This window comes from Dunckerocampus dactyliophorus, chromosome 10, assembly GCF_027744805.1.
Source record: "Dunckerocampus dactyliophorus isolate RoL2022-P2 chromosome 10, RoL_Ddac_1.1, whole genome shotgun sequence".
NCBI classification, from domain to species: Eukaryota; Metazoa; Chordata; class Actinopteri; order Syngnathiformes; family Syngnathidae; genus Dunckerocampus; species Dunckerocampus dactyliophorus.
This window is the reverse complement of record NC_072828.1, coordinates 28,416,075-28,443,887: the sequence shown is the minus strand read 5'-3', so window position 1 is coordinate 28,443,887 and position 27,813 is coordinate 28,416,075. Positions and strand designations below refer to the sequence as shown.

The following is a 27,813-nucleotide window of genomic DNA, read 5'->3' as shown; positions in this document are numbered from 1 at the left end:
ACGGGGAGGGGGCTTTCTAATGTTCATAAATATTGGAAAAGTAGTTGAGTTATGATTTTTTTGTTTGTTTAAAATTAATTTTGGCGTGATCACCCGGGGTTTGGTACTATTAATGCTATTTAGGGTTGTCACGGATGATGAAGACCAGATGATACACACGGTTGGGTCTATGAGAACGAGACGAGACAAGATTTCAACATTACTTTTAGGAAAAGTACAATGAAAAAATATATACATGTATATATACTGTACATGACAATTTATTGTCACTGTCTGTATGCTTGTGGCTGCGCCTCCACCCACCAAAACAAAAAGACAGTGTGACTGACAAAAGGTCTCACTCTATTCATGCCATTGTTCTCTGGAACAAACGCGGCAAGGTGCTGGAACCAAGTGAAACCACTTCCTGCCTGTTTGAAGGTGAGAGAGGAGGAAAAAAAAAACGCATGCACATGGCAATATATCGAGGCCGGCAAAATTATTGAGGTCATTTTCATTTATTGTATGATTGATTCATTAATTGATTTATAATCGCCCAAAGTCGAGTACTCACAAGACATTTTTTTTCTGAACGAGAAATGTTGTCACGTTTTAATCTCGTGAGATCCTGTGACACCCCTACTGCTATTTATTAATTCTGTCACAAAAAAAACATAGTCATTAATGGCACTGGCCTTTAAAAGGTACATTATTGACATTAGAGTTTATATTATTTATGGCGGTGACGGGGCAATCAGTCTGGCATTAGAGTCGCTGAACAAGACAATCAATGATATCAGTGTGTCTCCCCAACGAGACAAAGTGAGGTATTTAAGAGTTAAGCCCCACAAAGACAGAACACAAATTAACCACAAACAAAGCATAGAAGAACAAATTAACTACTTCTCACAGAGCAATTCACAAACAAGCATGTAAACAGTGACAGCAAATAGGCAATACTGCCCTTCTTTAAAGAGCTTACACAAAAGTATCCTCACATGGATGCATAAACCTCAACTGCATGTGAACTAAGGTCTAAATAATACACCGCAGTATGGTATAGTCTGCAGTATATGTAGCGAAATTATTGGGAATGTTGACAGCCAGAGCAGTCAAAATAATCCCCAAGTGCTAAATAAGAGAGACACTCGAGTCCATCCAGCAGCTGAGAGGTCAGTGACATGAGGGAAAAGCACAGAGAGAAGCCTTGGAGTGAAAGTTGCAAGTTTTGATGTTCAGACAGAAGGGAAAACACGTATCATGTGGGTTGCAGCATGAATTTTTAAAAGTGAGTTGTGAGGCTGCTGTACCGGACCGTAGTGGTGAAGTCAGAGCTGAACTGAGTGACATATCCCTAGCCTCAGCATGCCCTCACCTATGGTCCCAAGCTTTGGGTAGTGACAGAAAAGAGAAAATCGAAATTGGTTTCTTCCATCGGGTGACTGGACTCACGCTCGGTCATCTAAAGGAGCTCAGACTACAGCCGCTCCTTGACATGGAGAGGAGCCAGTAGAGGTTGCTCAAGCATTTGGTTGTGATGCCTCCTGGATGACTCCCTGGTGATGTGTTCCGGGCACGCCCAACCGGGAGCCCGGGCTAGACCTAGGACACGCTGGAGGGATTATGCCTCACGGTTGGCCTGAGGACGCCTCGGTGGAACTGTAGGAGGGAGGTGGCCGGAGACCGGAAGTCTGGGCTTCCCGACTCAGACTGCTGCCCTCGTGACCCGGGACCGGGATAAGAATGGAAGTAAATAGCTGGATTGAATTCTTGGGTATTCAGAGTAATCTTATTTTAACCTATGTAGCTTTCTGGTAGGTTCTGGTAAGTTGTAGTCACTACAGCAGTGAATGTATGCACACCGGAAACTAGGGCTGCAACTAACCATTATTTTCTTAGTCGGTTAATCTGAAGCTTGTTCTTTCGATAAATCGAGTCATCGGTTAGGCCCTAGAGGAACCAAATTAATATGAACCAAACAAACAGTTAGTGGTTTGGTCCGCAACATATCAGAAGAGGAAAAAAATGTCAATCACTGTTTTCCAAAGTCAAAGCTGATGTGTGTGAATATCTTGTTTTGCCCAAAACTCAAACATAATAGGTCTGCTTTTGTGGATGGCTGAGGAAATGTTTAAAATATTCAGGCTGAAATTGGAGATATTTACATTTTTAAATCAAAAAATGATTAATTGAATACCAAAACAGTTGACCATTAACTGGATAATCAATTAATCATTGATTAATTGCTGCAGGTCTATTGGAAGCACAGACCTATACGTTTTTAAGAACTTTAAAAAAAATCTTATCTCAACAGTTGCTCACAGTTGTTGATCACCCTCGATCATTGATCATCAGAGCGAGCCTTCTACACATGCACCATCTTCGTGGAGGATCATGGCATCACTCTTAACAACATTACATTCACAGGAGAAGTAGAAGAAGCCAGAGGGATGAGGACTGATTACTCCGACAAGGAGCCAAATTAAAGATACATAAGCTGAGATAAGTCTTGTACAGCAATACAATAACAACCTACCTATTTAATAAGTGTCAGAATGTTCAATGAAGACATTTGTAATATGGGACATGATGCCTGAATGAATCCCAGTGGGGCGGAACGTATCAAACAGCCGTATTTTAACACCAAAACTTCATTTTTGTGTTCACATTTTACTGTTTAAATGCATGTAAACAAACAAAGTGTTCTCACTTTAGTTATTGTAATATTAACCAGCACAAGTCCTTAAGTTACAAACCTCACATCAACAGTCGTCATGACCAGTATCCATGTAACCCATCCTCTGCCATAATGACAAATACTCCCCCCCCACCCCTGGTCATACAATCTCTACTTTACCAATGCATCTGAAACATGTGTGTGTGGTGGGAAGGCATAATTAACATGGCAGGCGGTATTCTGCTCTTTGCTCATCTACCCACGTAAGCAACAAACTCCCAGTGGTTATTATGACCACACGTCCGTGTGAGGAGGGTTACGAGGATTAGGGTTACTGTCATAAGGTCGGAGGTGCGGCAGAGTTGGAGGCTGGCTGGCTATACGGGCACACTGTCCAACTGAGACGACTGAAGATTTACAATGTAGCTCATAAAACAATACAACAAACTAAAACACAACTGCAGCATCACTGTGAATATGAAAAGAACAGCATGTCAAATGAATTAGCTGTAATGAAAAGTGTTCTTCAATACTGGAAAGGCCATGCGAAAGTACTCTATACTTCTATAGCTAAAGATGGCAACAAGCCATTTACCAAAACATGACACCAGCCTGCACTGTCATGTGTTCCCAAATAATTAGTGTAGGGCTTGTCCTGTTAGGTTTCTGATTTATTCAGACAGCAAAGCACATGTGCTGCTTCTCCGGACACCAAGAAAACATTTACCTCCTTAACGGGGAAGGAGTCACAGTAATATCTGGCTCAAATTTCGAGAGCCAGTGGTATCGATTGCACATTTCAACACATGCATCCCACCCCCACCCCCACCCCCACTCAATGCCTCTCTGCCAAGTGACACCCCACAGCGCTCTGAGATAATGCCAATAAATATAACATAAAGTTCAAACATTACAAGTATTGTGTGCATGAGCACAATGGGGCGGAACTACCTCATTTTAAATGTCAACACTTTAGCAAACAACTGCTTTACATTATATTAGTATCTAAAGCAGTGGTTCTCAACTGGTGTGGCTGCAGGACCCACCACCAACCCTGAAGAGTGGCTACTGCCAGGTTACCCAGCATGCCTTGCGGGTTGTACGGTGTGGCGCAGTTGCCTTGTGTGTTCCATTTATGTGGACTTGTGTTGGTTTTGTTCGCACCGGGAGTTAGACAGGCGTCTGTGTTGATGACCTCCTGTCTGTTTTTTGTCATTTTTTTTAACAAACTTTAAAATCCTGAAAGCTGGTTACACAAAAGCAAAGTGGTTTGAGGTTTTGCGTTTTGTTCCCTTACTCTACCCAAAACCAAGGTACGTACCCTACCATGACTATGGAACCCCGATTTTCGTCATTAATTCATTCCAAAAGGTCCGATACGTACAAACCCGTGGCAATTTTTTATAAAGACCTTTCCGGTGATAACACGTGTGGGGGTTTAGTAGCAGTGGAATAAGCTCTTTGAGTCTTCTGAATGCTTTATATTTGTATTTTCATTCATTTAGCCACTTTTATGCTTGAAAATGCTTAATTTAGGACAAAAATATGTAAAATTTGCCTAATTATGCATATTACAAAAAAAAAGTCCGTAGTCAATCACAAAACAGCAATAATTTATTCATTTACTTATTTTGAAAATCGTGATAGAGTGAAGCTGTGAAGTTGGAGCCATGAAGTGGCGGGGGACACCTGTGCAATAATCAGTAAGTATAAGGAATAATACGCCCATAAAAATTATAGTTTTCCATGATGAAAACATAATAATTATTCTAATAATAATAATTCTAAATGACGAACGGACGGAACTTCCTGTTGACGCGAATACATCCCGGCGAAATCGAATTCCATTGTTTCTCTATTTTTTCAACTGCCACTCACAACCGTCTTTGGCCCCATGTCGGGTTATTTAGGGCAATTAATTACGCGGAACGATTACGGCAAAGGGCAAACCGACACGTTTGTTACGTGAAATATTGTACGAAAACCAGGACAGTGTATGGAAACCAAGACAAAATTTCGCAAACATTTTCAACAAAAACTGAGGTTTGACTGTATACGCTGTACATGATGTATACGTACATTCTCAAATGAACTCGCAGATAACAGAGCGTCTCAGGAAACATGCATTGGAGAGAAGCTAAAGGTAGTCATTAAGGAGAGATAATAAATACAGACATATTGTTTGGAATTGTACTGCCATGCGTGCGAGTGGTCATCAGGGTAAGGGGTAATGGGCTCATCTATAGGGACTCTGCTCCCCATCATTAGTAATTCAATTTGCTCTTTATTAGCTGCTCTTATCGCAGACACAGACAGCAACAAGCCGCTTTTCCTCACCCCTCGCCACTTTTCCTCTCCTTCCAATGCTGAATCCCCATCTTTAATTAGAGACGTGCGTGTTGCCACTGTGGGCTATTTAGGTTCCACACATGCCAGAAGTAGGAAAAAGAAGTGAGGGTAAAGTTGGATTCAGCCATCAGAAACAGTAGCAGACAGAGCCGTAGGAACAAACAAAGCTTAATGTTAATAGTGATGGCTTTTCTAATGTTTTCTGACTCCACTGACTGTGGACAATTATGCCAAGATGGGCATGAGGCATGGAGGGTACGCACAGATTGACCAGAAGGTTGGCGGGGAAGGAGTACCGGGGGTAGGGGGGAGGGGACTTTAAAAACAATGATTGCTTTCAATCAGGCTAAGCCTATATTCTCTAGTTCGTTAAAACAATCCAATTTGCAAAATGATAATTATGCATTAGCTCCTTTTTATCTACTGGAGGGGAGAGCAGTGGCGAGGCTTGATAGCAGCGGCACTGACTGCCTGAGCGGGTGAAAATTACCCGCTATCTGCACTTGTTCACCATTGTGGCTGAATTGGGCAATCAATTAACCTCCCTCCTTGTCCCTTTACTGCCTGGAAGCCTCTGCCTCAGGCTTCCAGACACACAAAAGCAAGACCTGCTGCCATCTACTGGACATAGCTGGCAAAGCTTAGTTTGCATTGTCCAAAAACAGGCACATTGTGTTTAACCAAAAAAAAAAAAAAAAAGTAGTATGCTAAGACGTTACATACATTAAAAAAAATAGCCTGCATCTCAGCTTTGTGATATTGGTGGTTTGCTTCTTTTTTTTCTTTTAATTTTCCAAATATTTAAACTTTCTTCTCAAATCATCTTTGAAAAATGTTATCCTGGTAATATTCTGAATTTATTCCACTCATATTATGACTACATTCCCATAATGTTGTGACTTTATTCCCATAAAATTACTTTTCCCCAAAAATCAAAACTTTATTTTGTTGCGTTTCTCATAATATTCAGACTTTAAAAATACCAACTTTTTTTATTCAATATTTAAACTTCATTTTACTAAAATTGTTTTTCTTCATAATATTACGTTATTCTCATGAAATTAGGACATTTTCTCATGAGATGACATCTTCTTTGCTACAACATATTTGGACTTTATTCTTGTCAAACTAAACTTATTTGTTTAGTTTTCCTGTTAAAATTACATGTTTCTAGAATGTGCCACCGCCAATTAAAAAAGAAAAAAAAGGTGGGCCGCACTTCGGACACCACTGGTTTTAAGAGATGTCTTCATATCCATAAATCAATTGGCACCATCGTATGTTGTAAGCATGTGCTATGTTTATTTTTTTTTTTTACCCTATAATATTCCCGATAAGAGTTAGGAAATAAAACAACCCAAAAAATAATTGCAATATTTTTTTTAAAAACCAACAACATTGATTTATACGACGGAGTATAACGACCACATTGAAAAAATAATAATCTGAGATTTCCAGAGTAAAGTTGTAAATTTACGAGGAAAAGGCATACATTTATGAGAAAAAAAATCGTACATTTACAAGAACAAAGTCGTAAATTTACGCGAAAAACGTCACATGAGAATGAAGTTGTACATTTACGAGAATAAAGTGGGAATATTAGGCGTCGTAAGTGTCAGGGGCAAAATAGAGCGTAGCTCTTCAGGCAGCAAGGAAACTTTCCTCTTGCTTCAGGCAAGCTTTTATTCATAACGTAGCAGTTGAGCACAAGGAGATTAGTATGGCTAGCCCTTCTCACCTCTGCCTTCCTTGCCCCGCCCCCTCTACATGCCCAAGACCAAAGGTCGCATAAGTACCCCCTTTTCATAGCTGTCTCAGGCAATGCCTGTAACATAAAGTTACGAATTTTTGTCATGCATTTACGACTTTATTCCCGTAATATTACGGGTTTTTCCACGCAAAGTGACGACTTTTTTCGTTGTCATTCTACGACTTTATTTCTGAAATCTCTGATTATTTTAATACTCTACCACAACGGGCGTTGCCTGAGACAGCTGTGAAAAGGGGGGACTTTTGGCCTTGGGCAAAGTTAATATTGCAACTTTTTTCAAGAAAAAAAGTTCTAAATTTACAACTTTATTCTCGTAAATTTACAACTTTCTTCCTCGTAAATTTACGACTTTATTCACAAAATCTCTGAACATTTTTTCCCCAATGTGGCCCTAAACTGCTTTAATCTGCAACTTTTCTTGTATTTAGGCTGATTTTTAAAAGTATTAGTTGTCAAGCTACTAACTCACGAACCCTAAGGGATTCCAATCAAACGACTGTCCTTGGCTGCCAGAGGGCTCACTCCGCTGTATCATCACTTTGCATCCCCAAAGAGCGAAACCATTTTTCATTGGAGGGGGGGTGCCTTCACCTTAGAGGATAAAGACTTCAATCCAGCACCCTCCCACTCAGACTAGAGCTGTCCTATCTAGTCTTTGACCATGAACTGAAGAAATGTCTTCAAAAACAACTTGAAAAGTCCAGATACACACACACACACACACACACACACGGATGCAAATGTAACTAGAGGAGTAAACGCACTACAGTCAGACGCAACACCACTCATAGCATCACTTACTTGTTCTCGATAAGGTGGGAGAAACTCGTCTCAACTTGTGTCGCCCAAAAGACACAAACTCCCTGGTAGGTGTCCTTCGAGCCCACACGGGAACCCGAGACACGCTGTGCATCCGAGCCCGTGGTGAGTGTTTTACACCTGACAGGACGCCCACCTTCACCGACCCGCTTCCACTTGGAGAAAGAAGACAAGAAGGAAACAGTGAAGTGCGCGGACAGAACAGCACGTGACTTGCAATTCCCGACCACACCACAAGGGGCGGTATTTGACTGAGTCAGCGACCACAGTCCGCTTATTTATCTTTCTGTGTAGGACATGATGCTCTGTTTTGGCGGGAAAAAAACGGAAGAAAAGCTCTGCTGGAGGGTTTGAAGGAGGATGCGCTCGCCGTTGTAGCATCAAGAAGCCTTTACTTTCATCAGAATTTGAGGGGTTTTATCAAATTACTTTTGATGAGTGTAAAAAATGTTTGCTTTTCATTTCAATAAAAGAAACATGTCTGCTTGTTCTCTTTTTCACATGAAAAACACAAAAAAATGTATTGAAATCAGGGGTGTCCAAACGTGTTCCACCAAGGGATTTTTTTATGTAGATATGCTGAGACGTTTTTGATACTAAAAGAAAAAGAATAACAGCCTACATCCCAGCTCTGTGTTATCAGTGACAAAGCGTCTTATTATGAACTTTTTTACACTTTTTTTTAACCAATATTTCAACTAATTTTGATCAAATTAATCACAGTTTTCAAATTAATTTATCACGATTAATCACCATTTGCAACTGTGTGAGAAATATGCCCTTTTTACTGTATTTTATGAACAAAAAGATAAATGACATTCTATATGTGGATGTACCATCAGTTCCAGATGAACTGAAAATGTAAACAATGCTGAAGGATACCACACACGTCTGAAAATCTAAAACAGCAGTCTCTTGAATAGTAGCAGGACACTTTAACCACGTTATGACGAGCCATGAGGGGTTGCGTTCAAAGACACCACGTCATTTTGAAAACCTGAACGCACTGCTTTGAATTTAGATTGTATTCTCCTGAGATTTCCGAGCATACTTAAATGCAGCAAATTGTACTCCCACTGTAAGAGCTATGCTCGTGAGGGATAATAATATCCACTCGCTGTTTTTCTTTGTCTTTCTGTTTATTTAGACCACACATGCGCGCATAACAAAGACATTGGTGTGATGTTCGGAGCGTCCCTGAATGCACCTCGCTGTAGTCGAGTGAAAACGAGGAAGTGTTGGACTTGCGCTGCTGTTGATGTGTTCAGGTCAGAATAAAGTCATAAAAGAGCGTCAGACTCTGCGGGAACACAACTGCCCCCCCCCCCCGTTTGTCGTCGTAACAGCAAAGGGTGGCCTGATGTTCATTTTTGCTGCTGTTTTTTTTCATTTTCTTTTTTAATTCCATCTTTACAATGTGCAGAGGGCCAATAAAAAAAATTACAGCGGGCCATAATTGGCCCCTGGGCCACGCTTTGGACATCCCTGATTTAACTGGCGTGCTCAGACCAGGGGTGTCCAAGCTTTTTCCAGTGAGAAAAAACATAATCAATAAACAATTTTGTGCATGAAAGATGCTAAAAGCAATCTAGCATAGGTCAATATACCGTAAATCTATGCTATGTGAACAAAACAGCTTTGTGTTATAGCCAACAAAGCAAATTAGCATAATATCTAATAGTATATCCCATTAATAATCAATTCATGTTCTTTTTACATTATGCCAAAGGCCTTTTGTATCGACCGATCCCCACTATTTACCTATTATCAGACTTCCTGATGATTTTCATCCTGCTGCGGAGCTTGAATGCGCTGGGAGATGATTGCACGGAGGTGCACGGAGGCAACACAGAAGAAACAAGTCCCTTTTTTACTCCCTTGTTGACTTTTTCTGACGTCCAAACAAAGGACGATCTGCGGTGGGACGCTGCTTCCCATCCCGCTCCGGAAGCGCCGGCCTTCCAGCGATATCTACTCAGTGAAGGATTGGGAGAGGAAGATGCAAATTTCTTTTTCAGTTTTGTTGAGTTAAAGGAGCCTGGTTTCATTTTCTTTGGGATTTCTCCCTTTTCCAGAGATCTCTGAGCACTGGTCAAAGCTTTCGGAGATGGTGGCTTTCTGGGCGTCTTAGGTTGAGCTCGGACCCACTGGTACTTAGACGTCCTGGGGGCTGCGAAGACTGGGATGGATTTTCGGGTTAACTTTCTTCCAGGGGTTCTCCGACTGACCGGGGGTGACAGGGAGCTTCCACTTAATGGTCCCAATTTGGAGCCTAAAGTTGAGGTTAGAGTCCTGCTTGTGGGTGAAGAAACAACAATACTACTACTACTACTACTACTACTACTACTACTACTACTTGGGCTGGGCTGCATCCCTCCACCACTCTGGTTCTTAACCCATGTGAACTTGGACTTTAAAAACTGCCTCGACTGAGACACGGGCTGGTTTGATGTTTGCTTTTGCATCTTTACAAGAGAAGCCTGACTTGGTGAGCTTTTGTCTTGAAGAGTTTGTTCTTTGTAGTGCAGATATCGCGTCTCAGTTTTGTTGGTTTTGCTACTGGGGGAAGTTTGGGTCTGTAACTGGGGCACACTGGTCACGTTGTTGTCTTTGGCTGGAGAGTTGCTTTCAGAAGAACCCTTCGCTCTTGTCGCTGGCAGCACTACAGGTTCTTCAAGCTTCTGTTGTTGCCTTTCTGCTGGGATACACTTTGCAACAGAAAGGGACTGAGGCACAGGCAACACTTTTCTTGAAGTATCTCTTTTATCGGTGGCAACATTCCTAATCCCTGAGACACTGCCTTCCGCATCTTTCCTCTGCTGCACAGTCTTTGATGACACAGTAGAGGGTTTGGTGGTCCCACTTGCCTCTCCCACCGAGTGGCTGGGTTGCAATGAACTATGAGATATGCTTGAGCTTTGTTCTGAAGAGGAGGTTGAGGCAACGGACAAAGGGTTCTTGTTTTTCAGAGAGTACGTCTTCCTCCAGCTGCCGTGACTCTGGGCCGTATAAGGGCTCCTCCTGAAGCTGTGCGGATGTGTGACAGATGTGCTGTGGCTCCTCCCTCTGGATGATGTTGACACCTCTGAAGTTCTTGGTGTATCGCCATGGACACTCTTGTGCTTATTGATGAGATCTAGAAATATTTTCAGAGATAGAGATTTTACTGTTACAAGCAATTTCTTGTATTTGTAGTTTTTGTCAATGAACAAGTAGGGTAAACATTATTGCATAATCCAAACACGACCAAATACCTGATTGTAATGTATTGTAAGGGTTCATCCTTCAAGACCTCATTGACTCATATTTATGAAACTTTTGTCAGTAGTGACACAAATAATAGTCAAGGAAAGTGACGTGGTCCGCTGATTTAAAGTGAGGAGTAAAAGCTAACGCTGATGAAGACTGGAAGACTTTTATTGCTAACGTTTACACTTTCACAAAAACACAAATCAGCTGTTAGCTGTGACATTGACGTCGCCAATAAACACAAAATGTTAATATAATGATCATATACAATGTACTATAATGTGATCAACACTCACAAAACATGTAGTTCCCCGTGTTTACTTACTTTGTAGAAGATCTATTTGCCTTTTCAACGACTCTCGCTCATCCATGTTTGGCTTCCTTGTTTTCTTCTTCGTCGTCGTCGTCGTCGTCGTCGTAGTAGTCGTCTTCTTCGTCATCGGTATTAATTGGCGATTGAGACAGAGAGTATTATTGCCGCCACCTACTGGACTGGAGCTAATGCAGAAACTGTCTCGTTCATTCATTTCCTAAGTGTTGGCCTCACACATTTCACTTTCTCCCCAAAAATAACAAAGGACAAAAATCTCAAGTTAAAAAGTACTTTAAAAAGTACAACCATTAATATCAGTGTTAGCAAACAGCATCATGTGCTGCATTTTTGGTTTGTATAATATATAGTGTTTGCATTTACAGAAGGAATTGATATTTATATTAAAGCAAAAAATAAGACCGTGTACAAAGTTTACTTATTGAAGTATTCCATTTGAGACACAGCCTCAAAATAAAGCTCATTTGAAATATAACTTTTCGCAGTGTTGTACAAATTGGCTGAGTAGCTATAAAGTACCAGATCAAGTAGTTCTTATCGAGTTTGGGGCCGCACGGTGGTCTAGTGGTTAGCATGTTGGCCACACAGTCACAGTCTGGAGATCGGGAAGACGTAGGGTCCAATCTCCCTTGGTCGTTTTCGTGTGGAGTTTGCATGTTCTCCGAGCGGGGCCAGTCGCATTTAGTTGGCATTTACTGCCAGCCAATCACAATGCAGAGATTTCAGATAAATGATTTGCTGTGTTCGAATCCGGCAAAAACATCAGTCAACTCACCTTCTTCTCCACCCCACAAGGAAAGCTGCTGATTATTCTTCTACAACAGGGTGTATTTTAAATATATTTTTCCAATTGTTCTCTATATCACTACAAACAAATTATTCAGGATTCTATTAATATCAGTGCTTGAATTAAAATACGAAATCAGTGCAATGTAACAAAGAATATTTATTTATCACCACACTCAAAAACACTCACAAATGTAAAATATGATTCATATATTATAAACAGCTATGAATAATATATTGTTCATTGACTTTCCCGCCGTTGTTTCTTTTTTTCATGGAAAGGAGAGTCCTGGAACTCCCTCCAGCTCATCTCTTTTTCCATCCCCTGCTCTCTGTTGATGGAGAACACCTTGACAGGGTAGTAGATGTACTTCCCTGGCTGTCCTGGAAAGCATGTGTAGATGTGGGGGCTATTCGAGCCCTGCTTCAGCTGCATCTTGCAGAACCGGCACTTTCTGTTTTTTTCAGTTTTTCCTCCACCCTCCTTTTTGCATCATCTGGCTCTCTCTGGAAGAAGTCTGTTTGTATGAAGTCTTTAAAGTGTATCTTGGGGTCTGTCAGACCTTCTGCTCCATATGTCTGGAAAACCTTTGTGGAGCAATAAAAGTATCCGACAGGGCCCCGTTGGTAGAACTCATGAATGGATGTCCCATCACCTTCATGTTTAGACATTTCTTTGTATGGGTTTTTTTGGACAAGGGAGGTGGCTGCTGCTGCTCCATCATGGTATGAGCAGGCGGTGGTGGTGGAGGTGATGGAGGAATAACCATGGCTGCAGGCAGTGTCACTACAGGCCCAGTAGTGGTAGTGCTTAGCGACTGCCAAAGCTGCTGTGTTTGCCGCAGCTTCTCTGGGCTGGTATTGAGTGAAGAGGATGTGTTAAGCAATTTACTGCTGGACTTGTGGACAAGAGCGGCATACTACTGAGTGGAGGCTGCAGGACTCCCGGGAGAGCATACAGTCTCTAAAATTACATGTACACTGTGTTGATTAATATCAGGTGCAGTCACACAGAAAGATAAATAACTTACATGGAGCAGGGGGTGGGTCTCCTCTGTGGTCTTAGTCTTGTCTGGTAGCAGAAACATCAAGTCCCGCAGAAAAGGTACCCTTTGTGTGTCTAAAAGCAGAGGAAAATTGATTACCGACTGATAGATTAAAATATTGTAGTTTTGGTACCGTTAGTAGACTCACAATAAACTGCCATTTGTTACTTCTACTGCTTAGTTGAATGGTCGGCTTTTTTTTTATAGGAATCAGAATTTGTTGTGTGTGATGGTCACTCCCTATCAAATATAAAAGTAACTAGAGCAGGGGAAGCAAAATGACTCACTGCAAACACGTGCCTCTGGTGTTAATAGGCAAACATCACTCGCATTTCATTAATTAAAAAGTATGTATTAAAATGATACTTGCCCTCTCGTAGATTGTATCAATTCATAGTAACTTGGACTGTGAACATGAAAGGAAAGGACAAAAACAGAACGTGACGAGAACACACACATGCAGTCCCAAAATGCCTTTTGAGGCAGGGCATTATGTAAGAATTTATCTTTGAACCTGAAGACCGTGGCATCTCTGCAGCTGATGCTGGTGGAGCAGACCCACCTGTCGATACTTTAGAATGAACAAGAGCGGTAAAAAAATAAAAAATAAATAAAAAGTTAAACGACTTTAAACATTAGAAAAGCACCCAAACCACCACCACGGATAATGTGGAAGCACGCTAAAACTAAACAGAACACATAGCAAAGACAAAATGACAAAATATTTTCCTGTAGCTTACCGTGTTTGGCAGCTTGTTATGCTGTTTACCTGAAGTTCAGCGCGGCACGCCCACAACGGCACTGAGCGACAGCGCCACTCCTGGACAAACGCATATTACATCACTATCATTGAAAATTAATGGCGTGGGCTTTCTCCGGGTACTCCGGTTTCCTCCCACATTCCAAAAACATGCATGTTAGGTTAATTGGCGACTCTAAATTGTTCATAGGTATAGGTATAGTTATAGGTATGAATGTTAGTGTGAATGATTGTTTGTCTATATGTTCCCTGCGATTGGCTGGCGACCAGTCCAGGGTGTACCCCGCCTGTCGCCCGAAGTCAGCTGGAATAGGCTCCAGCATACCTCCGCGACCCTAGTGAGGAGAAGCGGCATAGAAAGTGGATGGATGGATATTAAGATGGTTAAAAATGTAAGGGTTCTAAGTTGGAGATAAACGGATGTTTTTTCTTCTCTTTCTAGCAACACACAAATCCAAAATAAATTAAAGGGTACAACTTTAACTCCATTACTTCATTTGGACTTTCCCTTTCTTTTTCTGTACTTTGCCAACATGACGTCAGTACCAAAAGACTCTGGAGGCTCTGAACACGTGACGCATCCAGGAAGTGTTGCGGAAGGCTACGAATTGCCTATATCTGTATACCCTCAACTTTGTTTTGCAGGCGTTCTAAATTTGCGAGTTGTGGGACCACTTCTCAATATGGGAAAAGTAGTGTCAAGTTTTGAGCAAATAATGAGTAAAGATAACATTCAAAAATTAAAACCAATGCCACTAACAAATATCAGCTCATGTTTCGCATTTAAACGTTGTGTTGCCGTGTCGCCAATTCACCTGTTAAACAACAACGAGGAGTTTAATTATCCAAAGTCCATGTAGCTGTCAACGCAAGTGTCAGAAGTCAGTCAACTTAACTCGTAATAAATTATTGGCCGTTTTTATCAGAACTATGAGGACCGTTCACGTCCTTCTGAATGGTAAAGTAAATGGCAAGTCAGTCTCATGAAGGACAACCAAAAGAAATCCAAATAAAAAGGTATTGCTAACACCGTTTGCATATTTCTATTCGTTGATACACGACGCTAAGGAAATCAGTGCTAACTACTGTACATCAATGTTAGGTAAATGAGTGCTAAGTAAATGAGCAATGAATCAGCAGATTCGAGTAGATTAGATTAGATTAGATGAGTTATTTGATAGCCCAAACTTTTCACCGACGTCTTTGCCGCGTTGTAAAGATTTGAAAAACGTTCTTAAGTGCGGTTTGACTCACACTTGCAGTACATGTCAAACGTTGTTTGGACACGCGTTGTCATCTCAAAGCAAAACAGTCATTTCTGAATGCTATAAAATATAAAGAAATATCTTGTCGTGACAGGTTGTACGTTAAAGTTTAGGCTTGGGTGGCTAAAGTGCAGCCTATAGAAGCAGCTCGTTTTTTATTGGGCTATAAACGTATAAAAAAACACACACAACGAAAATGGGCGAAAGGGGGGATTGCTGTCAATTTACTAATGTGTTTTTATGCTCTCTGTTCATGATCTAGCTTCGCAGCCTGGCCTCACCACCATGACGTCAACAGGCAACCAGTACTTTATTGTCACTGAAGCGCCTAAATCCACCGGACACTGTAACACCGGCAGCATATGTTACATTCCTGACTACCAAGATGGATTAAAGCATCCAGCATTTGACTTTCCTGCAAAGCTGCAAGTCTTCTTACTGGGTTCCCTTACAACATTATGCTATGAGATAGACAGGAGATGTTTGGAAGAACTGAGTCCAGACGAAGCCGGCCTGCTTCTGGCCCTCACTGACGACGCTGAGCGGCTGAAGTGGTTCAAAGAGAAGAACGCTCTCTTCAGTGCACTGACGCTGTCTGAGGGTGCCGAGGTGGTTGTGGAACTGGGAAACGAGAAGTTGAACGGCATCGTGCGCTATATTGGGAACCTGACGCGACCAGCGCGTACAGCGGAGCCTTTACAGGGAATATTCCTTGGAGTTGAACTGCAGGTGTGGCTTATCAGATGTTCATTGTACACATGTCAACAGTTTCCCTCTCAGGGCATGTGAAGGCATGCACACCACAAAATCCTTACTTATTAACTTTTGAAAATGCGGGATTGCCACCATTGTATGCGTTGAGGGAATTATGACGTCATACCGATAAATCTGATAACATTAAAAATAGCTTTGATAACAGGTAAGTACTGTGCGGGTGAGCAAATCAAGCGCTCCTTTTCCCCCTGCCTGTGACGTTAACAGCCTGTTGTAACTTCCCCTGAGCTCGCTTGTAAACAAACATTGACCTTCAGAGACATTTTGCGTGCTGGTTGTACCAAATGCTCCGCGATGAGGGGAAAAAAACCCAAACAGTGCATTGTAACATGGCTAGTTAAACAGTGCCGAACAGTGAGTGTAAAAAATCTAAATATATCGTCCTTGTCCTGGCAACTAAAACCACTCACGTCGTTTTGACAAGCATCAAAATTGAACAGTCTCACAATTCCTTCATCACACACTTTGTCAGAGTCCCTCTCTCTTTGGTTGTCGCTCTTTGTCGTTTCGCCGTTTAGCTTGAGCTATCCTCTTCATTCAGTCCAGCCTTTCAAAACCCGTTGATGATAGCGGACAGTTGGCGGTCCAAGTAGTCCAAACAGAAGCTGTAGTAATTCCACACTTGATCAAACTTACTCAAGTTAGATGTGTCAGAGATCGTTGCATAACACTTCAAATGGTGATATTAGCTTCCATTTTGCTCATCTGCATCACTACTTCGTGAAGCTGCACTCCAAGCATCGTGGAAAATGTATTTTTTTAGCCATAAATTAGCCGCATCACTCTACAAGCCGCAGGGTTCAATACACCAGAAATGACGGTATTCTCGATACTTTAAACCAGTGGAGCCCATTACGAGCTCCTGGTAGATCGCCAAGGCAGTTTGGGTCGATCGCGTAAACGTCACTTTGTACATGTCATACGACATCAGTCAGCTGACATTAAGCTCCCCTCCCTATTCGCTCTTGCTGCCTCGCGGCGTTTCAAGCTACACACGGAGATGCAACTTTCATCTTTATTATTCTGATTACGGATAAACTAACTGAGCGGTAAGATGCTTACATCTACTGTATAACAAACGTTATCTGTTCACTTGTAGCAGGGAGTTATGTCAAAAAAACAATTGTACTGTTTGATGGCTTTGCTTGGCGTCATGAACTCCACTACAGAAATCAGTGGTTTCTCCACGTCTGCTTCGTAAACTATTATTTCACGATGAAATGGAACATGTGCCCATTGCTGAGACCTTTTGAATATGTTGCCTTGACCTCGGCTGCATTGTCTTTTGCGTAATCATTTTCAATCTTTGTTAATCGGTAATGTTTGATCGCAAATGCTAACTGGCTGTAATCCGAGAACTGTCTCTCCTAATGAACGTTACGTAGCTATCTTGACGGACATATCGCCGGCACTCGGGTTACGTAGACAACTACTGAGGAATTATGTGGACTTACCTTTATTGCTATATTGAATATAATTATGATATCAACTTCTTTGACTACTTGTACACTTTTAAAATGTGAAATACTAATCGTTAACATTTACAATAGTATTTCAAAGTTTACCGGTTAGATTTTATATATGTTTTTATAGAAAGAGGCAGATCGTTTTTACTTGTAACTTGCATGCTGAAAAAGTGTATACATAAATACGTACTCATTTAAGAAATAAATATAGTAAATATATACTTTCTATATTCATAGTAGGAGGTACTGTAGGTCTTTGGGACTTGTGAGCACCCCTGCTCAGAACCCTGCAATGTAGCTCTGTAGCTCTCACAGTTATTAAGGAACATTTTAAATTCACTTTTACACATTAAGAAACAATCACAGGCATACGGTTTACAATATTGTACTAACAAAAGGTACAGTTACACAATTTCACGTTCCGGCTGGAAATTGTTGAGTGTTTTGACTTGTGAGGCAGCGCCCTCTGCTGGAGGCAGACATTGCGAGCCCTGCAGGATCTCAGTCCATTGCATCAAAGTGTGTTAGCCATACTTTGACGGTTTGCCAACTCCCCAAATTCAAGATAGGCTTACTTTGTGTGTTCTAGGGAGATGACAAGGGCAAGGGGGACACAGATGGCTCCTTCCAACATGAGACCCTCTTCACTTGTGACAAAAACTGTGGCCTATTTGCCCCTTTTTCCAGAGTCCAGCCATCGCTTTCCAAACCCTTTACACCATCTGTCAAGGATCCTTGTTCACCCCCAGGAACAGAGCAGCCAGTCCCAGGCGACAGAGTCACATACTTCATTGAGGACTACTGTCTCCATGGAATGGTGGTGAATGTCCACGAGAAGGATGGCAAAGGCTTTGTGTTGATCTCTACAGTGAGTTTGTCATCTAAAATGTGGGAGTAGTGCTTAGCGGCACGTTCTTACCATGCTTTTTCCCCACATTCCAACAACGTTTTGCACCGCTTTTATCGTTTTCTTTGTGTTTTAAGGACAGTGATGCTACTGGGAAGACGGGTGAAGTTGAGGTCCCGCTTCAGTTTGTTGTTAAAGGTGAAAGGCCGGCTGGTTGGAACTTACATAATCAATCTCCCAATAATGTCATTGTTTCCTGAATGTTCTAAGAACATTTTGCCAACAATATTCATTTTTCTGCAGAGTCAGTGCTGACAGACACTGACCCCCCTGCAGTGGAACAAAAATGTGACTTGGGTCTCAGTGTCAATTCACTGGTGGAGGTGTCTCTGGGTAGCGGCAGCGCATACGGAATCATCCGTTGGATCGGCACCCTTCCTGGTCGGCAGGAGTTAATGGCAGGACTCGAGCTGGTAATGTACCGTGTTACCTTGACATGTACCGATTTTTTTTTTTTTTTTATTTAAATTTTTTAAATTAGCGTCATTATCGTTTCCATTTCATTGGAAGTCTCCCAAAAGGAAATTACAGGTAGCAGTTAGAATTTTAGCGTTTTGCATATAGCATAGAGAGTTAGCACTTCAGCAACTGTGTTGACGCAAGAGGTGTTCCCAAGTTGCTCACATGCTAGCTGTTAGCGTATTAAAATTGTTAGCTGTTAGCATATTAAAATTGTTAGCTGTTAGCATATTAATATTGTTAGCGTTTACATTCCGTTGGGATTCCCCAAAATTAAGCGACAGTGAGAACCTGGGAATACCTATCTTGCTAGGTGGCATCTTGGACATTTTAGCTCCTGGTATGTGACCATATTTTGATTAGCGAAAACCCTGGACACTCGGTCCAGCAATGAGGTATTCAAATTATGATGAAATTATGTTTTTACTGTATGTCTGCTCTGTATGGATAGACAATTATTCTATTACAAAATGTTATCTACAACCGAAGACACAAATTCCAAAGAAAGGATGTTCAAAAACAGGTGGAAAAACAGTGAAAATCTGGACATTACTTTGAAAAAATGGGAAGTTTGGTCACACAATGTTAGCATGCTAGCTATTAGCCTATTTTATTAGTTCTAGTATTAGTCATACTATTAGCCTATAATTATCTGAAAATTAAAATAGGTAGCTGTAAGAGCTTGACACAGTGCTAGCTTTAGCATTTTGCATATCACATTGAGATTTAGCACTTTAGTGTTCCTGTGTTCTCCCAATAAATCCTCGCAAGTTGCTTGCATGCTAGCTACTAAAATTGTTAGCATTTACATTCCGTTGGGATTCTCCCAAAATGTACATAAGCATCAGTGAGAACTTGCATAGTAGCTGTCTTGCTAGGTGCTAGCTTTAACATTTTAGCATTTTGCATACCACTTTGAGATTCAGCATTTTAGCAACTGTATTGTATCATTACTTTTCGTCTCGCAATGTATCCACGCTAGCTGCTAGCATTATTAGCATTCATGTCTCATTGGCATAATTAAAATATCCATGGGAATAATAATAGAAGCGTTTATTCTGATTTGAGGTAATGATATATTTGTTCTATGTTCGACAGGAGGAGGACGTAGGACTCAGTGATGGTACCTTCAAAACTGTGTCTTTCTTCCGGTGTCCTCCTGGGAGAGCTCTGTTTGTGAAGTTGAGTTCTTGCCGTCCTGACGCACGGTTCCTGAGCGACCATGACAAAAATATGTCACCCAATCATGCTGTCACAGGTTTGTATGGCATGTGATACGATGTCTGAGTCCAGCCAGGTGGGATAGGCTCCAGCCAACTCTCTCTATGTGCGTTTGTGCACGTGTAGTTTCAGACAGAGAAGGACGGCAGAGTGTTGGAAAAATGGAGCCCATACCTCCCATCAGCACAGATAAAGTCCACCAAATTCTGATTGGGCGAATGAAGGGCATCCAAGGACACCATAACTCCTGCTACATGGATTCTGCCCTCTTCAGGTTAGAATGACCAACAGACTGGTAATTGGATCAGTCCCTGTCTTTCCCCTACTGTTGCCCCAAGCTGTAAACCTAGGACAAACACGGAATTGACCCCAGATGTTTTTATGTAAAGAGCACATCACAAACCAAAGCAAAGGCCAACAATTGTACAGTCGTCTCTCATTTAGTCCAGGAGGATCAGTCAGGTCTTTATTTGACAGGAGCCAATCACGAGCTTTAAAAAAAACCACGACAAGCTTGTTAACCCATTGGAAATTGGAGGAGGTCATTACTCAATACATATAACAGAGTGACTCACGGCGTCATCGTACAAACTTTAAACTCATCACGCAGCAACTCAACACTCAAACATTATACTTTACAAATATAGAAACACATACCAATACCAGCTTAAAATGAAAAAAGTTTTCCCATGATGCATTTCGTTTCAGCAAGCCATTTAATTGGAGGAGCATAGAAAGTATAGAAAATGGTGGATGGCGCTGCAATGCTGCCTCTGTCCACCAGGGAGAGCCAGAGGACCCAGATCCGAAAGCCCAGAGGGAGGATGATGTCATTGCAGCGCCCCAATGAATGCCTTATGGTTCATTTTAAACACATATTGGGGCATGTTGGTATATTTGTATATGCACCTTTTGAGTATTAAGTTGCAGTATGATGAATTTTGTGTTGTTAGTCAAGTGTTATCTCTAAGATGACACCGTGAGTCAGACTGTTATGTTGTTATGCTGTTATATAAAATGACAAGCTTGTTGTGAGTGCTCTGATAGGTCATGATTGGCTCCTGCCAAAGAAAGAGCTACCTTTTCCCGACTGACTAATTTAAACAATTAGGAGTAGTTCTTACGTAGTGGAGATGTCACGAGATTAGAATTTAGCCATAGATAAGCTGCACCGCTGTATAAGCCGCAGCGTAGTGGCTTATACCCCAGAATTTACGGTATACAGCTTTAACCGGGCACTTTTTAAAGTTAAGTTTGTAACAGACTACAGTCCCCTCCCCTCCCCTTTGGAACGGATTACTGATGACTGTACTTCCAAGGATGCACATTTTTGTTGGGAAAGCTAGACCCAACCTTGTTCTGCCGTCATACCAACGTAAACAGAGGAGGCTGCAAATGCGTGTAACCTTTTTCCGTTTCTTCCTAACTTCCCAGTTTGTTCTCCTGCTCGTCCGTGTTGGATTCCATGTTGTTTAAGTCAACGCAACCGGAAGATGCCGCCATTCAGACAACGCTGCTCCACGACATTGTCAGCCCCCTCCGCAGGTGTCCCGAATATGTTTGTTTGCTTGTTCTCTGCTGAAAGGATGTTGGTTTATAGAGTGTGGGTGCTTTGCAGTGAGGGCTTTGTGGAAGGTCGGCATGTCATGAAGCTCAGGCAGCAGCTACAGAAGCATGGCTACAGTCACTCCTTCACCACAGACGAGAAGGGTTAGTTTACCCTGCAGTTTCATTTCACGGTTAAGCAGAAATGATTTATCTTTTGTGTGTATCTGCTGTTGTCTTTCAGACCCAGAGGAGTTTCTCACTGTCATCATGCACCACATTCTCGCACTGGAGCCTCTTTTGAAATTGTACGTTACGACTGCCATTTTATTGCATGAGTTGATTGTTTTACTGGTCCCATCATTGGGTTGCCACTTTGGAGCCCTATTTTAATGATGGTTTTACACTGCCATGTATTTACGTGCCTTGGCGTCTTACACGTCATTGGAAAGCTTAGTTTGTTGTGACTGAAATGATATACACCATTCCAGGATGCATTCATAACTGCAGGCTCTGTAAACACAAATGTGAGACCAGTCGCATAAACATAAACATGAATGAAACTCACCTTGGAAACCTCACAGTATCTCAACAGCAGATAAAAGTCAAGGCAAAACTGGTCCTGTTACGTTGGCAAAGGTCCAGTAAATGCACATACAGGCGGTCCACAGTTTACGGCATTCTGTGTTATGATGTTTCGTGGTTTACGAACGCTCTCCGTTGGACCGGACGTTGTAAGGATGACGAGGAAGCGGTCTCTTTATTGCAAAAACAAAACAGGCTACTGTTTCTGTGCGCACAGTCGTTTGCAGATAAACACTTTTTTTTTCAGATGCGCATGTTCAACTTTAAGTTCAACTTCAACAATTCAGAACTTTGAACGTTTGGCTGACACCACACTCAACCCAGTAAACAACTGTTACTCCTGTATGCGGTGCCAATTCACTTCTCCACATAAAAAAGTACCTTCTAACATATGTAGCTCGGGCCAATTACAATCATTTTTGGTGTATAAGCCGCTACTTTTTTCGTAAACGTTTAATCCTGCGGCTTATACAGTCGTGCGGCCAATTTATAGCCATGTTCTGATGTTGTGACATCTCCTTTACTTCAGAACTACTACCAATCATTTAAATACTTTGCAGCTCGTGAGTGAGGAAACGGTAGCTCTTTCTTTCGCAGGAGCCAATCACAAGCTATAAGTGAACTCAAGACAAGTTTGTCAACCAACTGGAAATCGCAGGAGATCATTACTCAATACAACAGTCTGACTCATGGTGTCATCTTGCTAAGAACACTAAACTCATCACACAGCAACTTAACACTCAAAAGGTACCTAGGAAATATACAAGTATCAATTTGAGTGGAGGGAGCTCATGAGCTCCCAGACAGTGGCCCGGCAGACCCATGGCAACTATTGGCCAATGAACTGATCAGCTGAGAGTAATGCATTATGGGTAGGTGTTAAAATAGCTGTCTTGTATTTTTAGTAGCTACATTTTGAGTGTTAAGTTGCTGTGTGATGATGTTAGTGTTAAAAGGTTTTTGGTTCTAGCTCCTCCAATAACAATGTTGCTATAGCTTGGTTAATATGCAGGTCACGGCATGTAAATGGAGCATTGTTTGCGGGTTTTGGAGGGGTTTTTAGAGGGCTTCATCGGCGAAATAAGTGAATCACCATTACCTTCATTGTTAGTGAAAAACTGCGGAGTCCGAGAGTATCCAAAGTCCAAGAGTACCATTAGTCCAAGACAAAAATCCAAGAGTAGCCAGAGTCCAAAACAGAGTCAGAGACTATCCGGAGTCCAAATGTGTTCTTGTCTGACAGCTGAAAAAAAAAGTTTCCTTTGAATGGCCAGGGAAATTGTGAAAACACTGATATTCTGGTTGATGGGTGGACTTTTGTCACTGAGGAAAGGAAAACGTGGACTGTGTTTTTTTGTTCACTCTTTATTTTCCAAACAATCTTTAAAAACGGTATTGAAAGACAATATGCAGTGTCTGTAAGCCATGGCGCTTTGTTTTCGTGACCAATGGTCTCCAAATGGAACACCTTTGGAACGCCTGATCATTACTTAAGAAAAAACGGTGTAAAATACTCAATTTTTGTAGTATCCTTATCAAATTTGTAATGGGATTAGGTAAGAACTCAAACTATGATCCCATTGTGTTTTCCAGTCCATACGTCTAAAGTAGTTATTTTGAAGGCACGTGTTTCTGGAAAAAAAGTGTATTCAAACTTCTCTTTTTCAGTGTCAATAACTTAGACGCACTTTGACCGTTTGGCGGTAAAGATTGAGCTTGTTAGCTTTCAAAAGAGCCCAAAACCATGCCTCTTCTCCAGAGTTCTATTGACTCACCATATTGAGTGTGGCATTTAGGTCAGCTGGTGGCAAAGTGCAAGAGAGTTACTGCTATCAGATCTTCCTGGAGCAGAACCACAGCCTGGTGCTGCCCACGGTGCAGCAGTTACTGGAGCATTCCTTTCACAGTGCTGGACTCAAACTGGCAGAGGTAAGCTGGACTCCTTGTAGTTTGCACTGTGTGAAATCTATTAGGGCTTTTGCATCAATAATGCAATACTGTAGTTTTTATTCAAGTACTTTAACTCTCTTTATGACAGTAAAATTGGTCATGGAGTTGACAAAAGTGAAGTTGGCAGGCGGTTAATGGACTAATTATTCAAATGACAATGTATTTGTTACTCCAGGATGGTAGTCTCATTCCTGGCATGTGTAATAGAGGGTGATGATTTTTTTACCAGTCCATACTGTAAACTGCAGGTTTAAAAAGTAATCGTCTGAATTGTACGTTTCTAAAACAAACACTTACTATTTCAGGTGCCACCCTGCCTCATTCTTCAGATGCCTCGCTTTGGGAAAAAATTCAAGATGTTTGACAAAATTATTCCCTCCTTGGAGTTAGACATCACGAACCTCCTGTCTGAAGGTAAACCCTCGCCGCTCACAAACACAGTAGTGACACGCTGACCGCTGCAGTCTGTGTGCTCGCGTGTTTCAGGTCCGCAGCAGTGCATACTTTGCGGAAACCTGGCCCAAGAAGAATGCCTTCGCTGTTTCGAAGAGCCTGTTTTCAGCCAGACAGGATGCAAAATCTTCTGCAGCACATGTTCTGCTCAGGTTTGCATTGCTAGCTGGACATCAGTTTGTTTATTTTGTTTCATCAGCAGTTTAACTGTGTGTGTGTGTGTGTGTGTGTGTGTGTGTGTGTGTGTGTGTGTGTGTGTGTGTGTGTGTGTGTGTGTGTGTGTGTGTGTGTGTGTGTGTGTGACCAATTTAAAATTATTGAAATAAATAAATACATTATTAATAAAATCTAAATAATTTATATTAATTATAAATACATAAAAAAATAAATAACACAACACTCCCATTTTTCATGAGCTGAACACAAAGATTTTGAATGTTTTCTATGTACACAAAGGCCTACCTCTGTCAAATATTGTTCACAAATCTGTCTAAATCTACCGTATTTGCCGAACAATAAGGCGCTCCGGAGTATAAATCACACCAGCCAAAAATGCATAATGAAGAAGAAATAACATATATAAATCGCACTTTTGGGGGAAAATGTATTTTAGAAAATCAGAGACCAAGAACAGACATTTCATTTTGAAAGGCAAGGTATTGTAATGACAATAAAATGGAGAACAACAGGCTAATAAATAGGCGTCTGTTCACGTAACGTGAATAGATGGTATGTTAAAGTAACGTATTAACAGTTACTCAAGTAACTATAGCCTAAACAACATAACCTAGCTAGTTTATTTGCAGCTTGTCATCTACAGAATGTGATTTTCTTTTGGGGGTATTTGTGTTCCGTCTTTCTCTGTTGTCTTTATAAGTTGATGTTTACTTTGTACATTTTCAGAGGCACAGGAGTGATAGGAGTAGCAAATACTGGCACACAAGCCTAGAGCGCCCTCTCGTGGCCGTCAGTGTGAAAAAAAACATATATGTCGCTCTGGAGTACAAGTCGCAGGACCAGTCAAACCATGGAAAAAAAAGTGCGATTTATAGTCCGGAAAATACGGTATGTTAGTGAGCAATCCTTTGCTGAGATAATCCATCCACCTCACAGTTGTGGCATATCAAGACGCTGATTACACAGCATGATTATTGCACTCGTGTCCCTTAGCCTGGCCACAATAAAAGGCCATTCCAAAATGTGCCATTTTTAAAAATTTAAAAAGCAGTCTACTGACTGGGATTCGTAATATTTCCTCCCCTCTGAAAATAAATGGTAAAGATGCGGCAAACACAGTGAAACATGAAAACCAGGGATAAGAAACACCCAAATGTCTGACAAAAAATTTCTTTTTTTGCAGAATTTTGTCGTATAAAGCTTGCTTGTCCCTCTCCGTCACGCAGGCTCATGCGCCTTCACAAACAAACCCCCATTCTGCTTTGTTGAAAGCCTGGTTTTGTGGGAGCTGCTGTGATGCAGTCCTTTGGATTACCGCAGTGACATGTACATCACCAGAAAGCACAGAACCTCTAGTTTCCCAAGATGATGGAATTATTTTGGCTGAAGACTGGTGTAGGAGATGTAAATGATTTTCAATGTACTGTCATTACTTGCCCTTTTATTTACTACTCAGTTATTTCACCCATGGCCAACCATTGTTTAATTCAACATTCAGTGCAAGTGCGATCTGTCAAAACAACGTTTGAACCAACAGTATTGATATTAAAATAAGATCATGTTAAATGTAATAATAATGTCATGTATTTTTAGGTCCATTCTCATCCTCAGCGCCGCAGCCATCAACCAGCAGCTCTGGGCATTCCCAAGGGTTACGTGCAGCAGGTTGCACCGTCCAGTCTGACCAGAGACATAATGGAGCTGTTCGCTGTGCTGTGCATAGAGACAAGCCACTACGTCTCCTTCCTCAAATACGGACCAAACAGTAAAGACTGGCTCTTCTTTGACAGCATGGCCGACAGAAGCGGTGAGTGCTTTCCACACAGAGATCCACATTCATGACTCTTTCTCAGTCAGTCGTGTGCCATGTTAGGAGGGACAGATGGCTTCAACATCCCAGAGGTGCGAGCATGCCCTGAGGTTGGCATGTACCTGGATATGTCCCCAGCAGAGCTGGCCAATCAGGTGCCTCGGGACATGAGGGGTGTGGCTAAGCGTCTCTTTTGTGATGCTTACATGTACCTGTACCAGAGTACCAGCATGGGTCTCTATCACTGAGGAGAAACCGCCTGCGTATGTGTAATGATCGTTTGTGTTTTGCTTCATTCATTCAGTCAAACCATGTTTTGTGACACTGACAAATATTATCTCAGATAATAAATGCTGTTTTATTTGGAAAAAAAAATGTTTTTACTTTTCTTACTTTTCTTTCAAGTACGGGTGTAAGAGTACACCATCATCACGGTTTGGTGCGTACCTCAGTTTTAAGTTTACCATCCATCCATCCATTTTCTATACCGCTTCTCCTCATTAGGGTCACGGGGGCATACTGGAGCCTATCCCAGCTGACTTCGGGCGACAGGCGGGGTACACCCTGGACTGGTCGCCAGCCAATCGCAGGGCGTTTTAAGTTTACCGTTCGTTTCATTTTGGGTTCTGTTAGGAAACAGTAGAAGAAGGGATTCCGGTAACGGAGAACGGTGATGGGTTTGGGACTACACTGTCAAAATCCACACACTCAGTAACTAAGTGCACATTTGAAGTGTACTGACCACCACTTACAAGTACTGACGCACTTGTGTGGGTGATACTGCAAATGTTGGTACCAATCTGATACCATATTGACAATGCTGGTGCTTTTTACGTGAACATTTTCAAGATCATTGAATGATTTTGTGATATTGTAATTTGGTGATCATGATTATAATCTAAACTAAAACACGTGAACATCCATCCGTCCGTCCGTGGGACCAGCAGCCTAAGCAGGGACGCCCAGACTTCCCTCTCCCCGGCCACTTCATCCAGCTCCTCTCGGTGGATCCAGAGGCGTTCCCAGGCCAGCTGACAGACATAGTCTCTCCAGCGTGTCCTGGGTCTTCCACGAGGCCTCCTACCGGTCGGACGGTCCCCAGCGAGGCATCCTGACCAGATGCCCGAGCCACCTAATCTGGCTCCTCTCAATGTGGAGGAGCAGCGGTTCTACTCAGAGTTTCTCCTGGATGACAGTGCTTTTCACCTTATCTCTAAGGGAGAACCCAGCCACCCTACGGAGAAAACTCTTTTCGTCCACTTTTACCTGCAGTCTTGTCCTTTCGGTCACTACCCATAGCTCATGACATTTCACCATAGGTGAGGGTCGGAACGTATATCGAGTGGTAAATTGAGAGCTTTGCCTTTCGGCTCAGCTCCCTCTTCACAACGGACTCAGTTGCTGCATAAATCCATTATAAAAGTAATGAACAGA

The 27,813-nt window shown here is 41.8% G+C and overlaps 2 protein-coding genes across 4 annotated transcripts in view; one reads left to right on the top strand and one right to left on the bottom strand.

Moving 5' to 3' along the window:
- The window catches only part of zc3h3 (zinc finger CCCH-type containing 3), a 49,642-nt gene extending 38,373 nt beyond the window's left edge, over positions 1 to 11,269 (bottom strand). For all 3 annotated transcript variants that reach the window (XM_054790255.1, XM_054790256.1, XM_054790257.1), the window contains exons 1-3: positions 11,170 to 11,269; positions 9,357 to 10,731; positions 7,578 to 7,750 (exon numbers count right to left, since the gene is read on the bottom strand). In XM_054790255.1, coding sequence (XP_054646230.1) covers positions 7,578 to 7,750; positions 9,357 to 10,731; positions 11,170 to 11,215 — 1,594 coding nt within the window. In that variant the 5' untranslated portion in view covers positions 11,216 to 11,269. The remainder of the gene's footprint in view (positions 1 to 7,577; positions 7,751 to 9,356; positions 10,732 to 11,169) is intronic.
- A 3,361-nt stretch (positions 11,270 to 14,630) lies between these two features.
- On the top strand, positions 14,631 to 26,735 carry cyldl (cylindromatosis (turban tumor syndrome), like). The gene is made up of 15 exons (XM_054790852.1): positions 14,631 to 14,784; positions 15,295 to 15,761; positions 17,862 to 18,140; positions 18,257 to 18,317; positions 18,423 to 18,592; positions 19,737 to 19,896; positions 19,986 to 20,133; positions 21,294 to 21,404; positions 21,478 to 21,569; positions 21,649 to 21,712; positions 23,786 to 23,918; positions 24,245 to 24,353; positions 24,426 to 24,544; positions 26,163 to 26,376; positions 26,443 to 26,735. Exons 2-15 carry the CDS (start codon positions 15,318 to 15,320, stop codon positions 26,625 to 26,627), a joined length of 2,289 nt encoding a protein of 762 aa, XP_054646827.1. The 5' UTR covers positions 14,631 to 14,784; positions 15,295 to 15,317; the 3' UTR covers positions 26,628 to 26,735.
- Positions 26,736 to 27,813: the final 1,078 nt, after the last annotated feature.